General features: G+C 40.5%; 1 protein-coding gene across 1 annotated transcript; it reads left to right on the top strand.

Moving 5' to 3' along the window:
- The first annotated feature begins 338 nt into the window (after positions 1-338).
- On the top strand, positions 339-18,163 carry AGR3 (anterior gradient 3, protein disulphide isomerase family member). The gene is made up of 8 exons (XM_034759373.1): positions 339-477; positions 3,847-3,991; positions 7,478-7,541; positions 9,940-9,992; positions 10,666-10,742; positions 10,895-10,958; positions 16,391-16,474; positions 17,325-18,163. The coding sequence occupies exons 2-8, from the start codon at positions 3,889-3,891 to the stop codon at positions 17,372-17,374; spliced, it is 495 nt and encodes a 164-aa protein (XP_034615264.1). The 5' UTR covers positions 339-477; positions 3,847-3,888; the 3' UTR covers positions 17,375-18,163.
- Positions 18,164-24,675: the final 6,512 nt, after the last annotated feature.

Below are 24,675 nucleotides of genomic sequence, written 5' to 3'. Positions count from 1 at the left end.
CCTATTAACTTCATATCTAATCTGCCAGCACCAGTGAACCCAGCCATTCATTGGGAATAATAGTACATACAGTTTCATCTTTCACTGATGGTTTCTTTTTTCACTGGACTGAGGCCAGATCCAAACTATTTGGGGGAAAAAAGTCACAGACACACACAAGTCACTATTTATTTTGCGTCCCAATATGACGACACCTGATACAAGCCAAGATGGAGAGAAATCGGAGTATTTAGTGTACAGGCATGAGAATTCACAAGAGTAAAAAGTTAAAGGGGAGGGTAAAAGGGGTGTGGGAAGAAAAAAAATTCTTGGTTTCTGACTAACTGGTTCCTGTTGTTTTTGCAGGCGAATACACTCTTGTTGCTGTGCTCATAGAACTGTGCAGGTCAGATATTCTTGTGTGTATAAATCACACCCATTTTTAAACTAGCCACTTCCAGAAAGAAGAACTTTTATCAGCAGAACTGATCAGCTAAGGTGAGCAAACAGTTTTCAGCATTAATATGTATTTATTTGGTAGTGAATCTATGTTATCTATGATGTATATAATCTACCTATAATGTGCGTGCTGATGGGGAAGAAGAATAAAAAAGGTTAACTGGCAAAAAAAAATTCTTCTACAGGGAATATGTAACAGAGCAGTGGGACGGATTTCAAGGGTGTGTCCTATAATGAATTCACCGTTTAAACCACACTGGCATTGGGTCTCATAATATCAAAAATGGATTTTTAAGCTTCATCCATCAACAGTGGTGGCAATTATCTGTCATAGAAGCCATCCTGGGCTTTCTTTATGATGATTTTCTGGGGGGGAAAAAGTTATTTAAGTGTGAGAAAAATATTTCTGTTGGCCCTGAGCTAAAAAAACTGTGTTTATTTCCTGAGATTTCTTGACTGTAAGAAGAATCTTATTTATCTTGAAGGAAATTACTGATTTGCACATTTCATAGCTGTTCTATCATCAGAAACCTGAGACTGTTTCACCAAGCCATAACTATTAATGTTTTCACAGCACTGAAAATATTGAACAAAATATAAGTGACAGACTGATCAAAGATTAATACTAAAGCCTATCTAATGCTAAGGATTATTAACCCCCACATGCAATGGCTACAAGGAATATTTTTGTTGAGTTTATGCTGTAGATTACAGACCTATCATTTTAATGGCCATGGGTAGTGATCGGCAGAGCCCCGAAGAGAATTTGGGATTGATTTTCTGTTCCCAATCATTTTTCAGTCCCAGGGTTAAAGCAGTAGTCTTAGTCCCTCTTTATGAAGCAGTGGGAAACCTCCCATTTCTCAGCACGGAACTTCAAGCCCTTCAGCAAGCTAAAGAGCTCCAAAGGGGTTCTCATCCATTACTGAATGGAGGGAGGGTATCTGCTACACGCAACACTGAGGGTGGGGTATGTAAAACAAAGAAAAAATTGTAGGATTCTTAAAACCCCAGAAGAAACAAAGCGAACCACTAGGGACCAGGGTTGGGAGGGAAAATGTTATGGTGACTTTACTGATTGTTTAGAAGCCTAGCGGAGTCTCTTAATAGTTATGGAATCCTTAGGAGAGGATAACACTTGCAAGGATTTTGTTGTTCTTGTTGTTTTTTGTTCTAAGCAGCAAATTCTATTGTGGCCTCTTTGAAGAGAATCTGTTTTTTTGTGTTGAGACTGACAGGTGTAGGAGAACCAGTACTGGAATGCACCTGCCAGAACTGGAGTTAGTAACAGTGCTACTTGTGACATTGGCGGGCTTGCGTATAGGCAGTGTAAAAGCCCCCAAAACTTTTCATGACTGCCCATCCTGAGATGATGGTGTGACTATTACACTGATATGATTCAGTCTTAGTTGGTCCTGGTGAAATTCCACAATGAATGTAGCTGCTGAGTTCAAATGTAAGGTATTCTCCATTACAATAGGCTTCATCCTGGCTTGGTTTGTATTTTTAGTCAGAGGCCTCTCTCATAGACTTTAAGGCCAGAAGGGACTATCATCTACTCTGACCTCCTACACATTGCAGGCCACAGAATAATTCCTGTAAAACTCCGGCTGAATTACTTAAGTCCTCAAATCATGATTTAAAGACTTCAAGTTACAGAGAATTCACCATTTACACTAGTTTAAACCTGCAAGTGACCCATGCCCCATCCTGTAGAGAAAGGCAAAAATCCCCCAGGGTTTTTGCCAATCTGACCCAGGGAAAAATTCCTTCCCATCCGTAAATATGATGATCAGTTAGACCCCAAGCATGTGGGCAGGACCTAGAGCCAGATATATATAAGAATTCTCTGTTGTAACTTGGAGTCCTCCCCATCTTGTGTTCCATACCCGACCTTTGGAGATATTTGTACTAGCAGTCGCAGATCGGCTACATGCCATTGTAAGCAGTCTCATCATACCATCCCCTCCATAAACGTATCAAGCTCAGTCTTGAAACCAGTTAGTTTTTTTTCTCCCACTGCTCCCCTTGGAAGGCTGGGTTCCAGAACTTCATTCATCTGATGGTTAGAAACCTTTGTGTAATTTCAAGCCTAAGATTATTGATGACCAGTTTATATCCATTAATTCTTGTGTCAACATTGGTGTTTAACTTAATTAAACACCAGGGTGGGGAGGAGTTAGCCCTCTGATTTATTTATAGCAGGAACTGGATTTATAGCAGGAACAGGAACATTTTAGTTTATTATTATTCTCAACAGATTGTATTATGCATAAAGCGCTGCCATCAAAATTAGCATCACAAGTGATAGTGAGCCAATACAGAGATTCAATGTTCTCTTCTGCAGCATGCAGTTCCACCAACACTGCATACTTTGCCAATGACATTCAAACAACACATGGGGCTTTGGAGATACAATACCTAGCAATGATTGGACCAGACCAGAGTGGGGGAAAAGCACCATTTTTTTAAAACAGAAATTCTAACTAGGTTCAAAAGTGTTTGATTTAAAACAAAAAAAATCCTGTTTGCACAGATTTTGCCCTTTTCACTTCTAATCAGAAGCAGAAATCATGAAGTTTCAAGAGTGACTATTCTCATGCGAGTTTTGTCATGAATAAAAACAAGTACCCCTAGAATACTGTAATTTCCATGAAATTTTCTGAGTTAAGATATTCAGATATTTTGGACAAAGATCAGACTGACACTCAAACTTTCAAATACTGTTCTCAGTGGAAGCACTGATGTTCTTTCATTATTAAAAAAACATTTTAAAAAAATATAATTATAAATGTGTTTTTCACTTTGTAATTTTAAATTGCAAAAATATTTGTTTGTTTTCTGGGAAATCCCTTCCTGATGTTTCTTGTTACACTGGAGTCTACCAGAAGACAAGCTTTTTATAATTTCAGCTAACTTTTTTAGAGCGGATATCATCAACTAGAGTTGGAGCACAAAACCTACTGTCAATAGAAATGTTCCCATGCCATTCTTTTTTATTATTATTAACAATTCCAACAATACAGTTTGGGGAAAGGAAAACACAACCCAGAAGCATTGTCCTGCCATGTTTTCAACTCAATAATATAAGATTAGACTAGTGTATAACAACTGGAATGAGAAATTGACTAGAAATAAAAGTGAAACTGATTAATTTTTCACTGTTCAAAACTATAGTAGTAACTCTAGATTGTTCTCCGGGTATATTTCTGACAAATTTGCAGGATGCTTACGTATCTAGTGTAGACCACCTGGACTCTGGACTATTGTCATCAAGCAAGTCCACTGTTTCCAAAAACAAACACAACAGTCCTTGTGGTGTAGATTATTAGAATGCTATTAAAATCATCTTCCAGATGGCAACTTGTAATGAACCCACCCAACTAAAAAGATTGCTTTGTTTTCCAGTTTCACGGCTGCATTGAAAGGGGATTTCTTAAAGAGATAACGATGCATTCAGCATTGGCTTTGTCACTCCTCCTAATCGCAGTTTCTTCCAACCTCGCGATGGCAATCAAAAAGGAAAAAAGAGCTCCCCAGACGCTGTCGAGAGGTGCAGTATGTTCACTTTATTTAATTGTTTAGTTAATATAAAATGCAGCCACATGTTTAAATTCAATATACTCTTCTATTTTAAGACATTTGATAGCATATGATGTTTATTTTAAGTGTGCTTATTTTCTCTGAAAAGAGCTATATGAAAAGAGCACTTTTTGTTATTCAACAGATCTACCCCTTTTGTGCATTCACTCTTAACTTTACATTCCCACCCCTCACGTTTACTGATTTTTTTTCCTTTTAGCGCTGCAAAACCAGCAGAGCTAACAGGGAGTAGGGCTCTGTTTCACCTTGTGCAATGAAATAATTTACACAGTTCCAATAAGTTATGCCTGCGCAAACCCAATGAAGCACTGGAGTTGTACAGATAGCACTGAGGGCCTCTCTCACGGAGTCCACTCACCACTAGGGTGCCTCCTCCTGGCTGCTCTGGGAATTAGCTCCACTCTGGTCTGGCATACCTTTCCTCACCCCGTGATCTCTCGTTGGAACTCAGGGTATTCCTTCTTCGTGACTTAGTCCTCCAGCCAGGTCACTGTACAGCCCTCCCATTCCAGGGTATCAGAGTCCCTTTGGGCATCTGTCCCAGGCAGTCTTTGGCTCCACTGCTCAGTTTATGCTACTATCCCAGTGGCTGGTAGGGGAACCTGGGCCCACCTACTACACTCCAGGTGCCAGGTCAGGCATTGTAGGTCCAGTACCTATGGTCTGCTTGCCAGGGCCGGCTCCAGGCACCAGCTCAGTAAGCAGGTGCTTGGGGCGGCCAAGGGGAAGAGGCGGCACATCAGGCTCTTTGGTGGCAATTCAGCGGCGGGTCCCTCGGTCCTTCTCAGAGGGAAGGACCTGCTGCCGAATTGCCACCAAAGAAGAAAGCAGCGCGGTGGAGCTGCAGTCGATCACGATTGCAGCTTTTTTTTATTATTATTATTATTATTTTTTGCCACTTGGGGCAGCAAAAACCCTGGAGCCGGCCCTGCTGCTTGCACCCAGACCCTGCTGCTGTTTCCCTGGCCTCCTTCCTATGTCTTTGCTCTCACCCTCTAGCCTCCCCACTCTCTAGGTTTATCAACCCAAATCCCCTTCTCCCAGGGAGTGACTGCAGACCACATCCCCTGCAGCAGCTTTCTGCTGCTAACTTCCTGGCTTTATTCCAGCCCTGTCTGTTCCTTCTCAGCTGGGTTCAACCTTCAATCAGCCTTTCAAGCTTGTCTCTCCTTCAGTTGCAGCCTATCAGGTTAATTCACTCAACCTGCACTGCCTTGTGTGGCACATCATAGCCTCATTTGGCCTGCAGAACTTGTTACTAATAATGACGTACTAGAAACAAATAACCCAACTTGACACATTTAACATGGAAATCACAGACTTCCTCCCCCCCACACACACACTATTTTTGCTTAATTGTTTTCCAGAACAGAAGCACATTTAGAGACTGACCAATGAGGATACTCACATATCTATCTCCTGTCCTTTAGCTGTTATTTTCACACTTAAGAAGTTCCTTGTTATGCAAAATTTTCAACTTTAATGTTAACTAGTCTTTAACTTTAAATGTAATGATTTTCTCTCTGTTAATTAATTCCCTTAAGAATATGGGTACAGGAATAGCTTAGGAGCTCTGCAAGGTCCTTGCCACTTCCCCATCTCCATTTGTGGAATTTGGATAAGATTACTTGCTTTGCATAATCTCCAGCTACCTCCCCTGCCTCTCCCTATCATGTAATATTTAAGAATTCTATAGTCCTCAAGTACCCATAACTCACACTTGGCAAAATTCATCCCACACAAAGAGAATTAGCACAAGGTACATGCACCATATAACTCCCATCTAATCCCAAGTACCCCTGAGGGCTCACACATCCTTCCATGCAAAGAGAGGGGAACTCTCTGTAGCTGGAAGTCTGATAACCTATTGCAATCATACTGAAGTCCTACAGTCCTTGACCAGCAATGCTTTAAAAAAATGCCAGGACCAAGCCCTAATATGTCACTCCACATAGGACAGGATTGAAAATGGAAGCTAGAATCATTTGAATTTTGCAGCATAGGGCATCATTCCTTATTTTGGAAATGTGGAAGAAATAGTCACTGACAGCATGTGACAGCTTGCTTGCTCTGAATTCCAAGCTTCTGAGACACAGTATAAGTTTAAGTATGTAACTTGCAGCCCCCAGAACTCATAAGGGAGTATATTGCTCTTTCCAGCAGTCCAGATTGCTAAGAAATCTCTACTTCAATAAAGAGACCTTATATTAGCTCTTCTGAGCTATAAAACAACCCCCTACCTCAGTCACTGACTCAAGCCAAGCTCAGCTGCTTATTGGTCAAACAGATCAGAATAATATTACCAACCTGAGAGATACATCATTAACCTAAATGGTCCTCCTTAAATGATAGGAGGCCAAGAGATACCAGATTTAAAACATCTCAGGCTTTCCTCTTTAACCCATTAGAATGCAGCCCAAATCTTATCAAAGATCAAATACTGACAAGATTGGATAAGGAAAGAGATTGAACAATATTGGCTGTTGTCACTAGGTGGAGCTTTACTACAAGCTCCTACATGGTTGAGATTGAACAAGATACTCAGCAGAGAAGAATCAGGCAGGATCTTCAGCTGGTTCCAAATCCAAATCAATTGGTGTTCAACTCTTGCAGCAATAGTACTCCCACCACAGCCTTAATAGGGAAGTAACATTGTTGAGGAGTCTGAACCTATTAAACAAGAACCTGCACACTGGGGATCTGATAAGGCACATGAATCAATTGGACAATACCCTCCTCAAGACCAGAAAATGACTAGGTGGGGATGAGTAGAGAGGCTGGTAATTCATCTGGAAATATTTTTAATATTAATTCTTGATAAAGACTGCATGAACAGACTTAGTGTTGCCAACTCCTAATGTTAAAAAAAATCATGATTCAGGCCCAAAAATTATGAGATTAGATTAAAAAATATGAGGGTTTTTTTTTAAATATTGATTTTGGAATCCTTTTGTCTGCTGGTATTTGAAATTTTACGGGTCACATTTTCAAACTTTTCTCCACAACTATGAGTGTTGGGAACTCTTTTTTCATCCTACTTTTGTCCCCTGACTTCAGGCTCTGCATCAAATGCAGGTCAGCCAGACTCAGGGACCTGAGGACTAATGAAGATTGTAAATTCCACTAGGTGCTTGCCTAAGTGCTTAAGTTTGGCAAGTAACTTGCCTAGGTGTTTTTGAAATTCCAACTTGGTGCCTATCTGCCTCTTTAGAAACTTGAATACCTTTGTAAACCACCTTCCCTGGTCCTTTGTGCCTAAGTTTACTTATCTGTTAAATTAGTGTAATACTCAAAAGTTGAGAGACTTAATATCTACATGGAGTTTTGAAGGCACTGGATAAAAAAAAATCCTATCTCTGTGCAAGATATTGATAAATGCCCAAAACAGAAGTTATTTTCAAGACTCTGTTGATTAATCCCTCCATTGTGATTACAGGCTGGGGAGATGATATTACTTGGGTGCAAACCTATGAAGAAGGGCTTTTTCAAGCAAGAAAAAGGTAAAGAACATTTAGAAAAGATAAAGTTGTCAAGTCAGCTGAACTATCTAATCAAAGTACTGTAAAGAAACAAAGCAAAACAAAAATCCCACTCTAGCTAATATAGAAAGCATCTTGTAACAAAACAAAAATGTAATTCTATAAACAAAAGCAACATCTTTTTGTAATTGCACTGTGGCTTACTGCATCAAGCACTGTTAGACAAGATGTTGGCGTTTATGTGTGTGCTATGGAATAGAAAATTGCCACAGGATAAAGGTCTATTATCAGAAAGTAAACAGACTTGTTTTCATGATGGTATTTATATTTGATTAATTCCTCAGCTTTACCACAACAGCATGAGCCAGTAATAGAACCTCAGGCAACATTCTGTTGTATTAACTATCATCTCAATGCTTTCCCCTTTGGCTTATAGTATTAAATACATGGGCAGTTCCTCACTGTTCACAACTCGTCCAGAATGAGTTCTTGAATAAGCATCACTATGGATTCAGTGGGAAGTACACTTGAGGATTCCTGTACACCTCATAACCTCACTCTCCTCCAGGTCACTCCTCCAAACCCACTTCTTTCTACAGCAACAAAGCACAGTCCCAGGCCAACCTACCAACTCAGGTTTAAAAGAAGGGCAACTAATCTGTTGCATACCTTGTGAAAGCAAGGAGGAAAATCCTACTGAGCACTATTGACTACAGTGGCAAAACACATAGTAATAAGCACTGTGCTGAGCACAAGAACTGGTCAAAAAAAGAATAAAAATTTGTCTCACAAGATTTGGGTTTTTTAATTACCGTATACAGGGCCGGCTTTAGCAAGAGGGGCTTGTACTCACAGGGCGGCGCTCCGAGTCTTCAGCGGCACTTCGGACTGCCGTGCTCCGGCCGGGGTTGCGGGGCCACGTGGTTGCTGGGCTCTGGCCAGCGCTCTGACCGGGGAGCGGCACTGCGGGGCTTGCCGGGCCGGCACTCCGGCCGGGGGAGCGGGGCCGCGGCTCCCGTCGGGGGAGTGGAGCCGCAGGGCTTGCTGCGCTCCGGCCAGGGGAGTGGGGCCCTCTTAGGCGTGGGGCCCGATTCCGGGGAATCAGTGGAATCGGCCTAAAGCCGGCCCTGACCATATATACTCGTTCATAAGCCGAATTTTTTTAGTAAAAAAGGGAAGCACCAGAGAAAGGGGTCAGCTTATGAACAGGTATAGAGAGGGAGAGGTGGGACACAGCCCCTCTCCCCAACAGAGAGAGCAAGGAGAAGCAACACAGCCAGAAGGGAAGAGGCGGGGCCAGAATCTCTCTGCTTCTGGCCACGCTGCTCTCCCCCCAGCCTCCGAAGCAGCTGCAGCTCCGGGGCTGGCAGGCTGCAGACATGCCGCTCAGCCCCGCCCCCCGGCGCAGGCTGTGGCTGCGCCGCTTGGGCACTGGAGCATGCTGCGGCCGCGCCGCCCGTCCCAGCCCGCTGGAACATGCTGCGGCCAGGCCAGAGACATCCTTCCCAGATAAGGTGGGAAGAGATAGGATGGGTTACTCCCCTCACCCCCAGCTTCTCCCCACCCAAAAAAATTTCCCCACCAGTTGCTGTCCCAGCCGTCAGGGTAAGTATCTGGCACGCCGGGACACTTCGTTTACTAAGGTTTACCTTTGTGCCTGTGGACGCTCGAGGTAAACAAACCATCTCGACCCGCCAGCGGCTTATCCTCATGGCCCGGGAGCCAAAGTTTGCTGACCCCTGGGTTGGCTTAAGAATGGGTCATAAAAATTTTCCATTTTTACTTATCCATCTTGGGGGGGTTGGCTTATAAACGAACCGGCTTATGATCGAGTATATACTTTTTTCCCCAAAATGTTGAAAGATATCTAAATTTCATCAACATTTTTCATTTGGGGAAAAATTTAAGCCAATTCCGCAGCTGTTCAACACCCCCCCCCCCCAATTTTTCAATGCAACTTTTCATAGCCAATTTTCAAGGGAGGGGCAGTTTAATCAAAAATAGATTTTTTTATGAAAAAAAAAAACTTGTAGAAAACTAGAGCAAGGAAATTTTGACTAGCTCTACTCAGTAGTAAGTGGCCACAAGACTGGGCTAGGATGGAGAATGCTTCTCTTTGTAAGCCTTCCTGGAACTATATATTAAGCAATAATAAAAAGATGATCCTCTGCAGTCTCCAAGCTGAGAACCTCTCAGTTTAGAATATATCTTGCATCTCTATTTTGTTGCGTTCCTTTTTATGAACGAGTTACATGACACTCAGAAATATGCCCCATTCTTCCCAATGCCTCAGTCTAGTTATTAGTTTGGTGTAACATAAGATACAACCGCAGTTGCATATCCAGGCCTGTTTATCCAAGTGACTCTAATTTTACACTCATCAGATGATCTAATTATGTATTTTTTGTTGTTATGAAAGTAACAAACCACTGATGGTCATTCATCATCTGGAGGACTGTCAATACTGCCAAGGTAATTTCAATTGTCTGACTGTTAAACTAATAATTTGAAGATTTTTAGAACATATATCTGCCAATATCTAGATTGTTATATGGCCCCTTTCTATAGTTATCTGTAACACTGAATCACTTTCTCAGATGTGCTGCATATTCAATAGAAAGTATCTCCAAAAAGTAAATAATGAAAACAGGCTGCTTACAAACCCCACCACAAGCCTTTTACAACAGAGACATGAAAAAGTACCTTACAAAGCTGTTCTGCAAAGCCTGATGCAGTATTAGACGGTTTAAATTAAGATGCATGAATTTACTCCTAACTCATTGAACAGATTTAATATTGTTCTTTCCTCCTGAACTGGTAACCAGAGAAGGAGACTGGGGCATGACTGCTGAAATTGACCTAAGAAGAATTTATGGAGAATAATACACTTTTGTCAAGCTGTTGCTTGACACCCATTGAAATGAAAGGCTTCAGAAATAACAGGAGAAAGCTTCCATTTATATAGCTGAAGGTTGTCCCGACACAGGACAAAACCAAAATGTGGTGATAGATCTGTGACCTGTCTCATTAGAAATGTGGAGAAAGCAAAGTCTCATGCATATGTTGCCCCAGTATAGAAGGAAAAATAGGTTTTGGAAGCAGTGATTGAGAACAGCTTTTAAAACCATCACAACATCTTTTCTAGCACTGAAGAAGGTTTTTGCAGAAAATGAGGAAATACAAGAAATGGCTCAAAATAACTTCATCATGCTAAATCTCATGGTAAGGAGATATATATTGCACGTTTTAAATTGATGCATTTCAGCATACATTGTCACGTTAGTATTATCTACCATGGCTTCATATGCTCCTATTCGCTAGTTTCACAAAGTGCAAATGAATATTTAATAATTTGCTTTTAATTTTCCTGCCAGCATGAAACCACAGATAAGAACTTGTCACCTGATGGACAATATGTACCTCGAATCATGTTTGTAGGTATGCACAATATATATCTTCTTTAAAAATGAAACCTCATTTCAATAGTATGTATGTGTTATAGGAATTTTCTCCCTCATGATATACAGGATATTTAACATTTTAATTTACTAATTTTTGAGTTAGCATGGTATATACCAAACCCTTGCCTCCTTCAAGGCATCAAACAAAACCATAGAAATGTAGGGCTGGAAGGGATCGTGAGAAACCACCTAGTCCATCTGCCTGCACTGAAGCAGGATTAAATATGCCTAGATCATCCCTGACAGGTGTTTGTCTTTAAAACCTCCAATGATGGGGACTCCACAACCTTCCTTGGAAGCGTATTCCAGAGCTTAACTGCCCTTATAGTTAGAACATTTCCCTTAATATCTAAATCTCCCTTGCTGCAGAATAAGACCATTACTTCTTGTCCTACCTTCAGTGGACATGGAGAAAAACTGATCCTCCTCCTCTTTATAATAGCCTTTTACCTATCTGAAGACTTATCAGTTTAGAGAAGGGAAGAAAGAGGGAGTATTTAAATATCTCCTCTAGCAGCCGACAGCACGGACAGACAGATGCGCACACGCACACAGAAAAAGCAAGGCTCATCTCGTCCAGCACACTAGAGGAGTAAGGGATAGGTGAGAGTTGGGGGTGAAGTGTATGTGAAAGTAGCTTGGGTTTGAGCCCCCCCTTCAATCTTAGAATTCCATTACCATAGGCTCTTCCCACTCCTGGGTTGAGCTTGAACATGGTGTGAAATTTTCAAAACATTGCCACTCAGTGTAGAATCCTTCGGCCCCTGGGGTGAGGGAGATGGCAGGGGCCAATGGTTCCACATCCTGGAAAGGAGATAATAAATGAAAGATGCAGCACTGGCAGATGGTGCAGAAGGGGAAGGGATCCACAAGCTATGGAAAAAAAAGAGAGAGAGAAGTGATTTAAACAACTTGGATTTAAAATCAGTCCACCAGTCCACCAGGCAGCTCGCCACAGATCTGTCCACAAAAGCAATCAATGCTATATACATATTTCCCTGACCCTCCAAAACCAAGCAGAGTCTCAGCTATTGGCAAGTTTGGCAAAAGGAGGAGTTTACTGAGTTGCCTAACTAGAAAGAAATCTCCATGAATGTCTAATAAATTGCTCATACAGCATTGCAATAGTATGTCCCTGCAAATAGTCTCACAGTGGTGCAGTGTGTATTTGTAATGCACTCGTCACTAGGCTGGTAAAAAAGGGATATGTCAGCCTGCAATATAACCCAGCTTTGCATGAGGCCAGCTGATCCCAAAAAGAATTGAATCCAATGCCACATGGGGGTAGGGGTGCTCTGAAGCTGCAATGCAATCCCAGGGCTGCTCAAGTGGAAGAGGTTGTAAATGGGGAAATTATGCTAATGAGTGTTTGACAGCACCACCACTCTTGTCGATCCTGGTCCCTCTCTTTCTAAGTGCCAGCCCTTACAGCTGCCATAAGCCCCATGCGGGGAATGAGAGATGGGGGGGATGAAGGTGTGATGGGTTGCGTTACAGAAACCCTCTTGGGAACTGCCAACTGATGTGCTAAGACTACTTCTGCCCCTGCTTTCCCTGCCAGCTTGGGACTCCAGCACCCTGTCTTGTTGAGCCAGACACGCCAGTCTGCTCTAACACAGATCCAGGGTCTGAACCACATGCCCCAAAGCTGCAGACTTAACTGAAAGCAACTTAAGAAGTGCTCCTGTCTTTAACACTCAGATGCCCAACTCCCAATGGGGTCCAAACCCCAAATAAATCCGTTTTACCCTGTATAAAGCTTATACAGTGTAAACTCAAATTGTTTGCCATCTATAACACTGATAGAGAGATATGCACAGCTGTTTGCCCCTCCCAGGTATTAATACATACTCTGGGTTAATTAAGAAGTAAAAAGTGAAAGTAGGATTTAAGTGACAAACAAAGTGACAAAAACAACAAGGAGTCTGGTGGCACCTTAAAAACTAACAGATTTATTTGGGCATAAGCTTTCGTGAGTAAAAAACCTCACTTCTTCAGATCTGAAGAAGTGAGTTTTTTTACCCACAAAACCTTATGCCCAAACAAATATGTTAGTCTTTAAGGTGCCACCGGACTCCTTGTTGTTTTTGTGGATACAGACTAACACGGCTACCCCCTGATACAGAACAAAGTGAATTACCAAGCAAAATAAAAATAAAAAGCACGCAAGTCTAAGCCTAGTACAGTAATAACACTGAATACAGATAAAATCTCACCCTCAGAGATGTTTCAATAAGTTTCTTTCACAGACTGGACACCTTCCTAGTCTGGGCACAATCCTTTCCCCTGGTACAGCCCTGGTTCCAGCTCAGATGGTAGCTAGGGGATTTCTCATGATGACCGCCCCTTTTGTTCTGGTCAACCCGCTTGAATATCTTTTGCATAAGGCGGGAATCCTTTTTCCCCTCTCTGTGTTCCCACCCCTCCTTCTAAATGGAAAAGCACCAGGTTAAAGATGGATTCCAGTTCAGAAGACATGATCACATGTCACTGTAAGACTTCATTACCCACTTGCCAGCACACATATATACAGGAAGATTTACAAGTAAAACAGAGCCATTTACAGTCAATTGTCCTGGTTGATGGGAGCCATCATGATTCCAAACCACCATTAATGGCCCATATTTTGCATAATTACAATAGGCCCTCAGAGTTATATTTCATATTTCTAGTTTCAGATACAAGAATGATACATTCATACAAATAGGATGAACACATTTAGTAGATTATAAGTTTTGTAATGATACCTTACAAGAAACTTTTTGCATGAAGCATATTTTAATTACATTGTATTCGCATTCATCAGCATACTTTCATAAAATCATATAGAGTGCAACATCACAGAAAGGTATTGTTGACAGGTCCCTATAGTCATTATTTTCAAACAAGTTGCCTCTTTTAGGAAAGGGCCAATGAGGGGGATATAAACCGACAGTTACAAACACACAGAATTGTATCTTCATGGCAAAGGTGGAATTTTCATTTTTTTTTAAACTGTCACAAAGAGAGAGAAATCATGTAGGATCAATGATGGACGAGCTCAGTGTGGCTCTTAAACCCCTGACCTGTAGATCACCAGGAATCCAAGGTGTTCTTCTTGGCGGTCTTCAGAATGAATCATTTTCAAGTCTCAAAATGGTGCACGGGCTATAGCCCTAACTTTGCCTGTGGAGACCTGGGTTCAAATACCTCCACCATCATAGACTCCTTAAGTGACTTGGGCAAATCATTTAGTCTTTTTATGGCTTAGTTCCCCTATTGTAAAATGAGGATAATAGTATTTTGGATGATACTGTTATCTAAAGGATGAATGCATTAAAGATTGTGAGGCGCTCAGATACTGTGGTGATCGGACCATATAATTCAAGTTATGAGAATTTTAGTCAGAGAAGGGAAGTGAGCCAAAGAGAGGATAATAAAAGTTGGCCCTCAGAAAGTAAAAGTCTGAGAATCACAGTAATACATCCTTGGCATCCGAAGAAGTGAGGTTTTTACTCACGAAAGCTTATGCCCAAATAAATCTGTTAGTCTTTAAGGTGCCACCAGACTCTTTGTTGTTACAGTAATACATGATTCATATAATTTATGTGGAGCTTTCAGAGCCAGAATGCCTTACCCAATGTATGTGCATAGTTTTACATACTGAATATTAAGGCTGTTGATTAATCACAGTTAACTCACGCAATTAACTAAAAAAAAAAATAATCGCTATTAATCACAGTTTTAATCAAACTGTTAAACAATAGAGTACCAATTGAAATGTATTAAATATTTTGGATTTTTTTTCTACGTTTCCAAATAAACTGATTTCATTTACAACACATAATACAAAGTGTACAGTGCTCACTTTATATTATTTTTTATTATGAATATTGACTGTAAAAGAAATAGTATTTTTCAATTCACCTCAAACAAGTACTATAGTGCAATCTCTTTATCATGAAAGTTGAACTTACAAATGTAGATTTTTTTGTTACATAAGTGCACTCAAAAACAAAACAATGTAAAACTTTAGAGCCTACAAGTCCACTCAGTCCTACTTCTTGTTCAGCCAATCACTAAGATAAATGAGTTTGTTTACATTTATGGGACATAATGCTGCCCTCTTCTTTTTTACAATGTCACCTGAAAGTGAGAACAAGCTTTTGCATGGCACTTTTGTAGCCAGCATTGCAAGGTATTTACGTGCCAGATATGCTAAGCATTCATATGCCCCTTAATGTTTTGGCCACCTTTCCAGAGGATATGCTTCCATGATGATGACGTTCATTACAAAAATAATGTGTTAATTAAATTTGTGACTGAACTCCTTGGGGGAGAATTATATGTCTCCTGTTCTGTTTTACCCACATTCTGCCATATATTTCATGTTATAGCAGTCTTGGATGATGACCCAGCATGTGGTGTTCATTTTAAGAACACTCACTGCAGCTTTGACAAAATGCAAGGAAGGAATCAATGTGAGATTTCTAAGGATAGGTACAGCACTCGACCCAAGGTTTAAGAATCTGAAGTGCCTTCCAAAATCTGAGAGGAACAAGGTGTGGAGCATGCTTTCAGAAGTTTTAAAAGAGCAACACTCCAATGTGAAAACTACAGAATGCAAACCACCAAAAAAGAAAATCAACCTTTGCTAGTGGCATCTGACTCAGATGATGAAAATGAACATGTGTCGGTCTGTGCTGCTTTGGATCGTTATTGAGCAGAACCCATCGTCAGCATGGACCAATGTCCTCTGGAATGGTGATTGAAGCATGAAGGGACATATGAATCTTTAGCACATCTGGCATGTAAATATCTTACAATGCCGGCTACAATAGTGCCAAGCAAACACCTGTTCTCACTTTCAGGTGACATTGTAAACAAGAAGCTGGCAGCATTATCTCCTGCAAATGTAAACAACCTTGTTTGTATTCTATGTTGTAATTGAAATCAATATATTTAAAAATGTAAAAAACATCCAAAATTATTTAAATAAATGGTATTCCATCAGTAACACTCGATTAATTGTGAGATTAATGACAATTTTTTTAATCACACGATTAATCGCAATTACTTTTTTAATTGCTTGACAGCCCTACTGAATATATATATTCAAGAGGACTGGCCTCTTTTTGTGATATTTTCCCTTAAACATGCAATAGAATATACATACTGGTGAACATAACATATATCCCTATTTAACAATTAATACATAATATTTAAAATAAATCTGTCACTCGTTCAGTACATCATAGTGTAATAAGAACTCTGGGTGGAAAAGAATGTAATTATTCCATTTGTTCTAAATTAGTATCTTCCAAAACTATATTTAAGTTGACTCTGCCTCATATTCACAACCAGTAGACATTGAAGATGCTGTTACTGAGAATGCAATGGGATAATTGTATAATATGTCCACTTTTTCAGACCCCTCTCTCACAGTAAGAGCTGATATCACTGGAAGATATTCTAATCGACTCTATACTTACGAACCCCAAGACATACCATTCTGTAAGTATCCACATTGTGAATGCTTTGCATTTCACACTGTGACCAGTGAGACATACCCTACCCATTGACCTGTGCTTGAGGATCAGACAGCATTTCATTGTCCTTCCTGCTCCGCACCCCAAAAATACCTACGGAAATTCTTGCAAGGGGTCGAACACTCTGGTCCTGATCCAGCAAAGCATTTAAGTACACAAATACTCCCACTGAAATTAGTAGGACTACTCAATTGAGTCAATTTACGCATGCGTTCATAAGTTTACAGGACCAGGGTTTAACTGGCACAGTGAAAATTACTATCCACAAAAGGGCTGTCAAATGCACAAAGTAAACAGTCTAGGGAAAAAATTGAGAAAATATTTTTCTACCAACTTTTTAAATTTACAGTTACTTAGGTACAACCTAGGATTACTCATTGTCAGACAGAAAAGTAATTTTTCAAGTTGACCTTGTCCCTTTCATGTCACAGCATCTATCAAAATGCATAACATTTTTCTTACCCCAAATAGAATATTAGATGTACTGAAGTCTATTGATTTGTATGTTAGCTCTTCAAGCATGATTATAAGATTTACTGTTGAGGATCAATTTTAAAATATGAAAAATGAAGGGAAGTGAAAAGTGATTAAATGGAGCATGTCAAGTTCTTAGTAGTGATGAACCATGAAACTCTACACCCTCGGTTTCAGTAAACGGTGCCAAAAATCCCACAATAAAAGATCTACAATATATTTTGTGCCCCAATATACATCAATTAATTCACAAGCGAAACATTTTGATAAATTGAGATTTTATTTTCAGATAGAAATGTACTTCAAATTTTTTTTTAATTTGCGGTTTATTCTTCTTCCAGTGATAGAGAACATGAAGAAAGCATTACGCCTTATTCAGACTGAACTGTAACTTGTGGCAGTGAAATCACCATAACCTCTACGAGATGAAATGGTACAAGGAACCCCTCCACGTTTGATTAGATGATTTGTCTGTATTAGCATTTAAACCTTATAGCAATCAATTGTGGTACACAGAATTTCATATGAAAAAAATATATCCCCAGGTATATATAACACTTCTGAAAGTGAACTGAATGTTTAGAATGGATGAACGGAAATATTTAAAACATGTAAAACCTTAGCTGCACAGATAAATTCAGGGGGAATGGTAAAACGATGCAAAAAAAAAAATTCTTTGAATTCTAGGTCACTGATTCAAATCTGGTCCAATAAAGCTTGACCAGAAGTTGTAACCCATCCCATCTGATGACTGCTTCATAGCCTGCGCCAGTTAATAACCTTTTGCTGAGAGGATCAGATCAGAAGACATTTCCTAGAGAGGCTGGAGCAGAAAAGGATAATATGTTCATTGTAACTTTTCAAGAGAAGCTCAGTTGGCAGTGTGGGAGTGACTCGTCTTTGTATCCAGCATTCTTCTGTACGATAATGTGATTGTTAAAAGCAGAACATATACTTTGATGCTGAATATACAACAAGTGAACAGTTTGGGCTCTGTCAGATAAAATTCAGCAAAGGCCTTTGACTTTGAGGAAAATATACTAATGCAATGGATTAGAAGGAAGGAATTCTCAGCTTCAACATAAGCTTCAGGGCCATAACACCCAGACATAAGAATGGCCAAACTGGGTCAGATCAAAGATCCATCTAGCCCAGTATCCTGTCTTCTGACAGTAGTCAATACCAGGTGCCCCAGAGGGAATGCTAATCATCAGGTGATGCATCCCCTGTCACCCATTCCCAGCTTCTGCCATACAGAGGCTAGGGACACCATCCCTGCCCAATGGCTAACAGCCATTGATGGACCTGTCCCCCATGAACTTATCTAGTCCTTTTTTGAACACTGCCATAGACTCATTTGTTAAGAAGTAATTAAAAGTTACTCCTAGCTATAAAGTAAAATGTTGTTAATAAAGAGATTTGCTGTTATAACAGAGTTTGAGAGAGACATGGAGAGAAATGATCTGTATGCTTAAAGAAAAATTCAATTTCTTACATGAGTCACTAATAGTATACTATCTTGTCACCCAGTGAAATGAATTTTGTACCTGTAGGAAGATATTGAAAATAAAATAAAACTGTCAAATATGTCCCTCCTAACCCTGTTTGGTTTACTCATTTGATACACAATTAAATTTTATGTGTGGCATAGGAAATCCAGAGAATAGCCAGAATAAAAGTGGTTTCACTTTGCTGTCATTTTCAAGTGTCAGATTAGAGCTGGTTGGAATGGGGGGCAGGCGGGTCCCCCTCGTGAAAACTTGAAATGTCATTGAAAATTAAAATTTTAATTTATAATAAATTTATTTTTTAATGAGTCCTAGCTGTGAGTCCTGGTGTCCTTCATGTATCAAGGACTGACTCCTCAGTGCAGAACAATATTCTATATTCTCTGGTCAAGTCCAAAAAGCCACTTACCATTCCAGAGGACTGCAAGAAATATGCCTAGCAATCATAATGATTTCCACTCCCACAGTGATTGGAAATACAGTGAGGCTGTGAGTGAAATAAATGGAAGGGCATGGCTTCTTAAACCAGTATTGAAGACTTGATGTTACTGCATTTTAAGAGTCTGGACAAAAGAAATCTTATTTCCTTCCTTACCACTTAAGCTGGTACTATAACATGTAAGGGTGACTGGGCCAGTCATAAAAGACTCATACATTCATCTTGTACTCTATGTATTCAGACACTGTATAAAACTTGTAGTAAGGAAAGGTCATTCATCATACATACAGTAATATAAAGGAAACAGCTACACTGAGCTGCAAGACTGATTTGAGTTTATAAATGTATGAACATTCTATTCCTTGCCTTTTGCTGGAAAAATACAAAACACATGTATGTTGAAAATAAACCCAGACAACTCATCTCCACCAAATGTTATGGTGATATAACTTCAAAGGAGAAAGCCACAGAACCTGAATTTGGTCACACCAGTGTTACTCAGAATATAAGAACATAAGAAGTGCCAAGCTGCCTCAGACCAACGGTCTATCTAGCCTTGTATCCTGTCTCTGACGGTGGCCAGTACCAGAGCTTCAGTGGGAGTGTACAGAACAGGGCAGCTAGAATGATCTACCCCTGTCTTCCCCTCCCGGCTTCTGGCAGTGAGAGGTTTAGAGTTGCCCTTAGAATGGGGTTGCATCCCTGCCCATTTTGGTTAATAGCCATTGATGGACCTGTCCTCCATCAATATATCTGCCTCTTTTTTGAACCCTGTTATACTTCTGGTCATACAGCATCCCGTAGCAATGAGTTCAACAGGTTAGTTGTGTGAAAAAGTACTTCCTCTCGTTTGTATTAAACCAGATGCCTATTCATTTCATTGGGTGAACCCTGTTTTTTCTATTGTGGGAAAGGGTAAATGACACTTATCTATTCATGTTTTCCTCAGGAGTAACTCCACTGAAGTCAATGGTGTTATTTATTTTGATTTATAAAAAATTTTTTTAAAGTGCCTATCTCTAGCTCTAAGCAATTCTGCCATGAATTAAAAATACAAATCACCACTTTAAGTCAAAGGAGAATCAGGCCTACCTTGTGCATACTGAATTTTGCATAATTCCAAAACCAAAAGCCAGTTTTAAGAATACAAGGATGGAAAGCGAAACAAGGCAATTCCCCCCCCCCCCCGCCCCGCCCAACTTCCGTAACATTTTTATAACTATGCTTCTTATAGGGCAAGTACTTGGAGCCATTAAATGCAAACTGAATGGCATTGTCAGCTTCTTTCTCAAGGGCTGAAGCTACAACAGCTATACTAAAAACCAAAAAGCTCCTCCCCCACAAATAGTCCAAGATCAAAGACTTTGCAATATTAATTCTTTGACTACTAATGCTCCCCTTATGCACTCCACCAACAGAAGCTGATCCAATAAAAGATATTACCTAACCCACCTTGTCCCTCTTATATCCTGGGACCAACACGGCTACACCACCATCAAAAACAAACCGCCCCTACATCTTTAGTGCTCCAGTCAGTCAACCATAAACATGTCATTGAAATCAACCACCTGCAACTGGTGCACTCAGCAGCAGGGCAGAAACATTCCACTGGGGCATACATGGAATGTTTAGAGACAGGTATCTGTATAATTTTACCTTAAAAATATGCATAGTCTCTGGGCACTGAGACTACATCTGTCATTTTGCCAGCAAACATTTGGGGCCCAAATCCAATGCATACAAGAAGGAATTCATGCAACATTAAGGTTGGGCAATTTCAGAAGAATTGCACCAATTAAGACTCCAATTGCATTGTTAACTCAGCTACATTCCACACCTTGTATGTTTTATATCATAATTTAATAATGGAACCAGTAACAGCAAGGTTTTTCCTAATAGCACAAACATGCAATGCAGCCAAGTGCTTAACATTTGCTGTTACACATTTTTTGTACAGATTTCAACTGCACAACCCTCAGACTGGTTTGTGGAATATAGTATCAGCCCCATGCTGGAAGTGGGGAGGAGGTCAGGAGCCTCGGAAGCAGCATTAGCAGTGCACCACCACTGGAAACAATGCAATCTCTGCTCCCCTCTGTTCCCAGCCAGTGCTGTTGGCCAATTTGGGGGAGTGAGTCAAGGACATGATCAACCCGTTTTACAAAGGCTAGTGCTAATAGTGATGGCAGCCGTGCAGAGACTCTATGCTCTCTGAATGCAAAGAATCCCAGTGAACCTGGCCTCTTCAAGGGTCATGACACAGGAGAGGGGCTTCCTGAGCTTTAACAAGCTCACCTATTCCCCGTCCATGTTTATTAAAACAATAATCACTCGTGTTGCTGGTTAGGGTGCCTTGCAACCCCTACTGTTGCATTTTAAAAGCACTTTATGAAACAGTTTATTTTTGTTATAGATGCCTCCCATTAGGTATAAAGCCTTTCCTCCCTTTCTGAGTAACCCTTTAAACTCCCTACCCCACTCTCAACCCTACCTTTCTCATCAATAATACTCATTTCACCTCACTGAAATAAGTCATTATTAGAGCTAGACAAAACTTTTAATCTGAAAACTTTTTTGCAGAAAAATGCAGATTCAGGTTGACCAAAGCAATTCATGATTTTGAGTCCATTTTGATGAACTTTTTCTGCAGAAAAAGGGGAAAAAACAGACACGTTGAAGAAGTTTGTATCTGCATTTCTGAAAGAAAAGGTTCTGATGTCTTATTTCGGAAAGACGGTTCACTTTGGGATGTCCCTTGCTTTTAAAACATTTTTAAAAAAAAACTTTGAAACACCACATTTTGGTTTGATCAACGCAAAATGAAGCATTTTTCAACATTTTAGTTCTATGTCTGATGAGCTTTATTGGGCCTACTAGCTGGAAGATCCCATTTCTGATTTCACCTTCTTTCTTCTCTCATTTATTCAGTCCTAAGTATCAGATTCAATTCTGCCCTCCGTTGTAGCCTTGCAAGCTTATTAACTTCAGCCAAGGACAGAATTTGATCTTTAATTCTATCGTGTATTGATGACATGAGACTAGATGGCCATTAAAATTTATCAGCTGTATGTAAGGGGACTAATTTACACAGGAAGCAAGATTTTGGGCTATTATAATTATTCATATTACAGCAGCACCTGCATATGTGCTAAATGGTGTAAGACATAAGAATGCATACTCTCTGCCCTAAAGAGCTTGAATATGAAAATTAAAACCCAGCATAAACGCAAAACAAATCACCAGCACAGCAGTCAATGGTGGAGAAGTAGGCAGTATCACAAACATGGCCACTGCTGATAATTTAGCCTCCTTGGACATGAAAACAAAGTGGCTAAGAATCAGATCAGATGCCACAAATATTAACACAAGTAGATGAAAATACCTGCGACTTAGAGGGTCTAGGAGGGAGCATAGCAGTAGAAAAAATGAGAGGATTTAGAGACCTGAAATGATGGCATAAAAGAAAAGATTTCAGGAGCCTTAAGGTAATGAGGTTTCAGATCCAGTCCATTGGGTGGAGCTATGTGTTCAGAGAACAAACACATTGTGTATTTGTAGAGTTCAATGTGTTCCTCTTTCTTCAGTTTTAAAGTCTCGTTAAATTAACAGTTGACCTGCCCCTTCTCCCCCCTTGAGATTTACTTTTCCATGTACCAGACTTGGTGCTGTAACAAGAAGCTGAAATCTCAGATTTATGTCATTTCTCAGAGATGTGTGTTTTAAGCTAAACAACATGGTAGTCCATGACATGACCAGCAGTGTCTTCCTCCTCTTTCTCCTCCCCCTCTGATGCTGCCCTGAAAAGATAGGGATGGAATAGTTAGAAGAGGGAGGAAGCTCCCTCCTGTCTCCTCCCCTCTCTTGGCTGCTGTGCTACTTATTCATTGTATTTGCTGCAGACGATTTATCAACGGTTTTTATTTCCTTCTCTTGTGATATAGGGGGAGGATCCTGTTCCTTCAAGTTCCTTATTCCTAGACCACAATTAATTGACATTAGAAAGTCCAGGTTTGTTTGGTCTCCTCTGTTTAGATTACAGCTGAGAAGACCAGGAAGGAAAAAAAGACAGAGAGAGAGAGTGTGTGTGTGAGAGAGAGAGAGAGAGAGGGGCAATAAAAGCTGTGGTTTTTTGTTTGTTTGTTTTTGTTTTTGTTTTTAAACATTGAATCAAGTTTGTAATAGCAGTATAGCAGAACTATCATTCAGGAAGACCAATGAAGATGTAGATGTGTCTACAATATAATCTGTTATAAGCCTGTATAAGAGGACACATCTACATCATTGGCATTCTTCTAGCTCGGCTACAGACTTGCTTCATTGTGACAGCAGCTTCTATTGCCTCTCACATTTTCCTTTCTAGACTTATCAGCTGTAATTTGAACAGGGAAGGTCTAATGAACTTGGACTTTTAAAAGTCAATGAACTGAGGCCCAGGAATTAGGAAACTGACAGAACAGGATACTCCCCTATATCCGTCTCTGAGCAAAAGGGTGTTGGCTTTTATAAGCAGATGGCTGATGTATAGGTCTGTGGAGCTGAACATTTCCCAGCGTGCAAATATTTGCACTGAACCGGAACAAAAGAAAAACACTGCAGCTTTGTTTACCATGGAAACCAGAGACTTTGGGACACCTCAGCATTTAAGCAATGTGAACCGGATGAATGAGCTCCGATCCTGATTTCAATTGTTTCATGTTCTAAACCTGTTCTTATCAAAAGACTGGTGAAAGGAAAGTTCCAAATGCTGAGCTGTACCCCCAGCAGACCAGTCAAATTAAGACTTATTGCTTTCTTTTCCTTCCTTCATGGGAGGTAATGGCTTGTTCAGATCATCAGTATAAAATGGAAAGTAGAAATCCTCATGGCAATTAAAAATCCTGTAGCACTTTTGAGAAGAGTAGCAATATTGGTACTGGTGTCTGGACAACTCCAGGATCTAATTACTCAGATTAACTACCACATTATCTTTGCTGTTTCAATTTGACATGATGCACTTCACTTCTGTCCCAAGCTGCTACTGTGCATTGTTAAATAGCTGTAGCTTATGGAGTGTTTCCTGTTATTGGCAGATATATCTGTGAACCTTTAGGATAAAGAGATGCTACATGTGAGCAGAGAGAGCATTCTGTCTCCTTAAGTGATGAGAAGCACCTGGTCTGGTTCAACTGTTCCTTGAATCATAGAACCACTTCAAAGAGTGCCTCTTCATTTCCCCCAGCCTTTCTTCCCCAGGTCCATGGAATCCTCTAAGTAGATGTTGTCACAGAGTGTGGGGAAGTCAGGGCCCTGCACCCCCTTCCTGAGATTCACCGAGACTCTCCGCCAGCCAGTAAAACAGAAGGTTTATTAGATGACAGGAACATAGTCCCAAGCACAGCGTGTAGGTACAACCAGAACCCCTCAATCAAGTCTTTCTGGGGGGTTTAGGGAGCTTAGACCCCAGCGTGGGGTTCCCTGCGTTGCACCACCCAGCCCAAACTGAAAACAAAAACTTCTCCAGCAGCTTTCTCTCCCCTCCCCTCTGCTCCTCCTCTCCTTTGTTCAGTCTACCTGGCAGAAAGTGTCACTTCTCCCAACCCCCTCCAGGCTCAGGTTACAGCTCAGGTAGCTTCCTTTCCATCCCCAATGTAACCCCCCTGCAACATTCCCAGGTCAAATCCGCCCCGCTCCCTGCTCCGTCACAGATGCTAAGCCAGAATCGTGCTCCACCTGTCTCAAAGAAGGAGGAAGCCACTGTGTGAGGTA

This window comes from Trachemys scripta, chromosome 2, assembly GCF_013100865.1.
Source record: "Trachemys scripta elegans isolate TJP31775 chromosome 2, CAS_Tse_1.0, whole genome shotgun sequence".
NCBI lineage: Eukaryota > Metazoa > Chordata > Testudines > Emydidae > Trachemys > Trachemys scripta.
The sequence above is the reverse complement of the archived record's forward strand: the minus strand, read 5'-3'. Positions and strand labels throughout refer to the sequence as shown.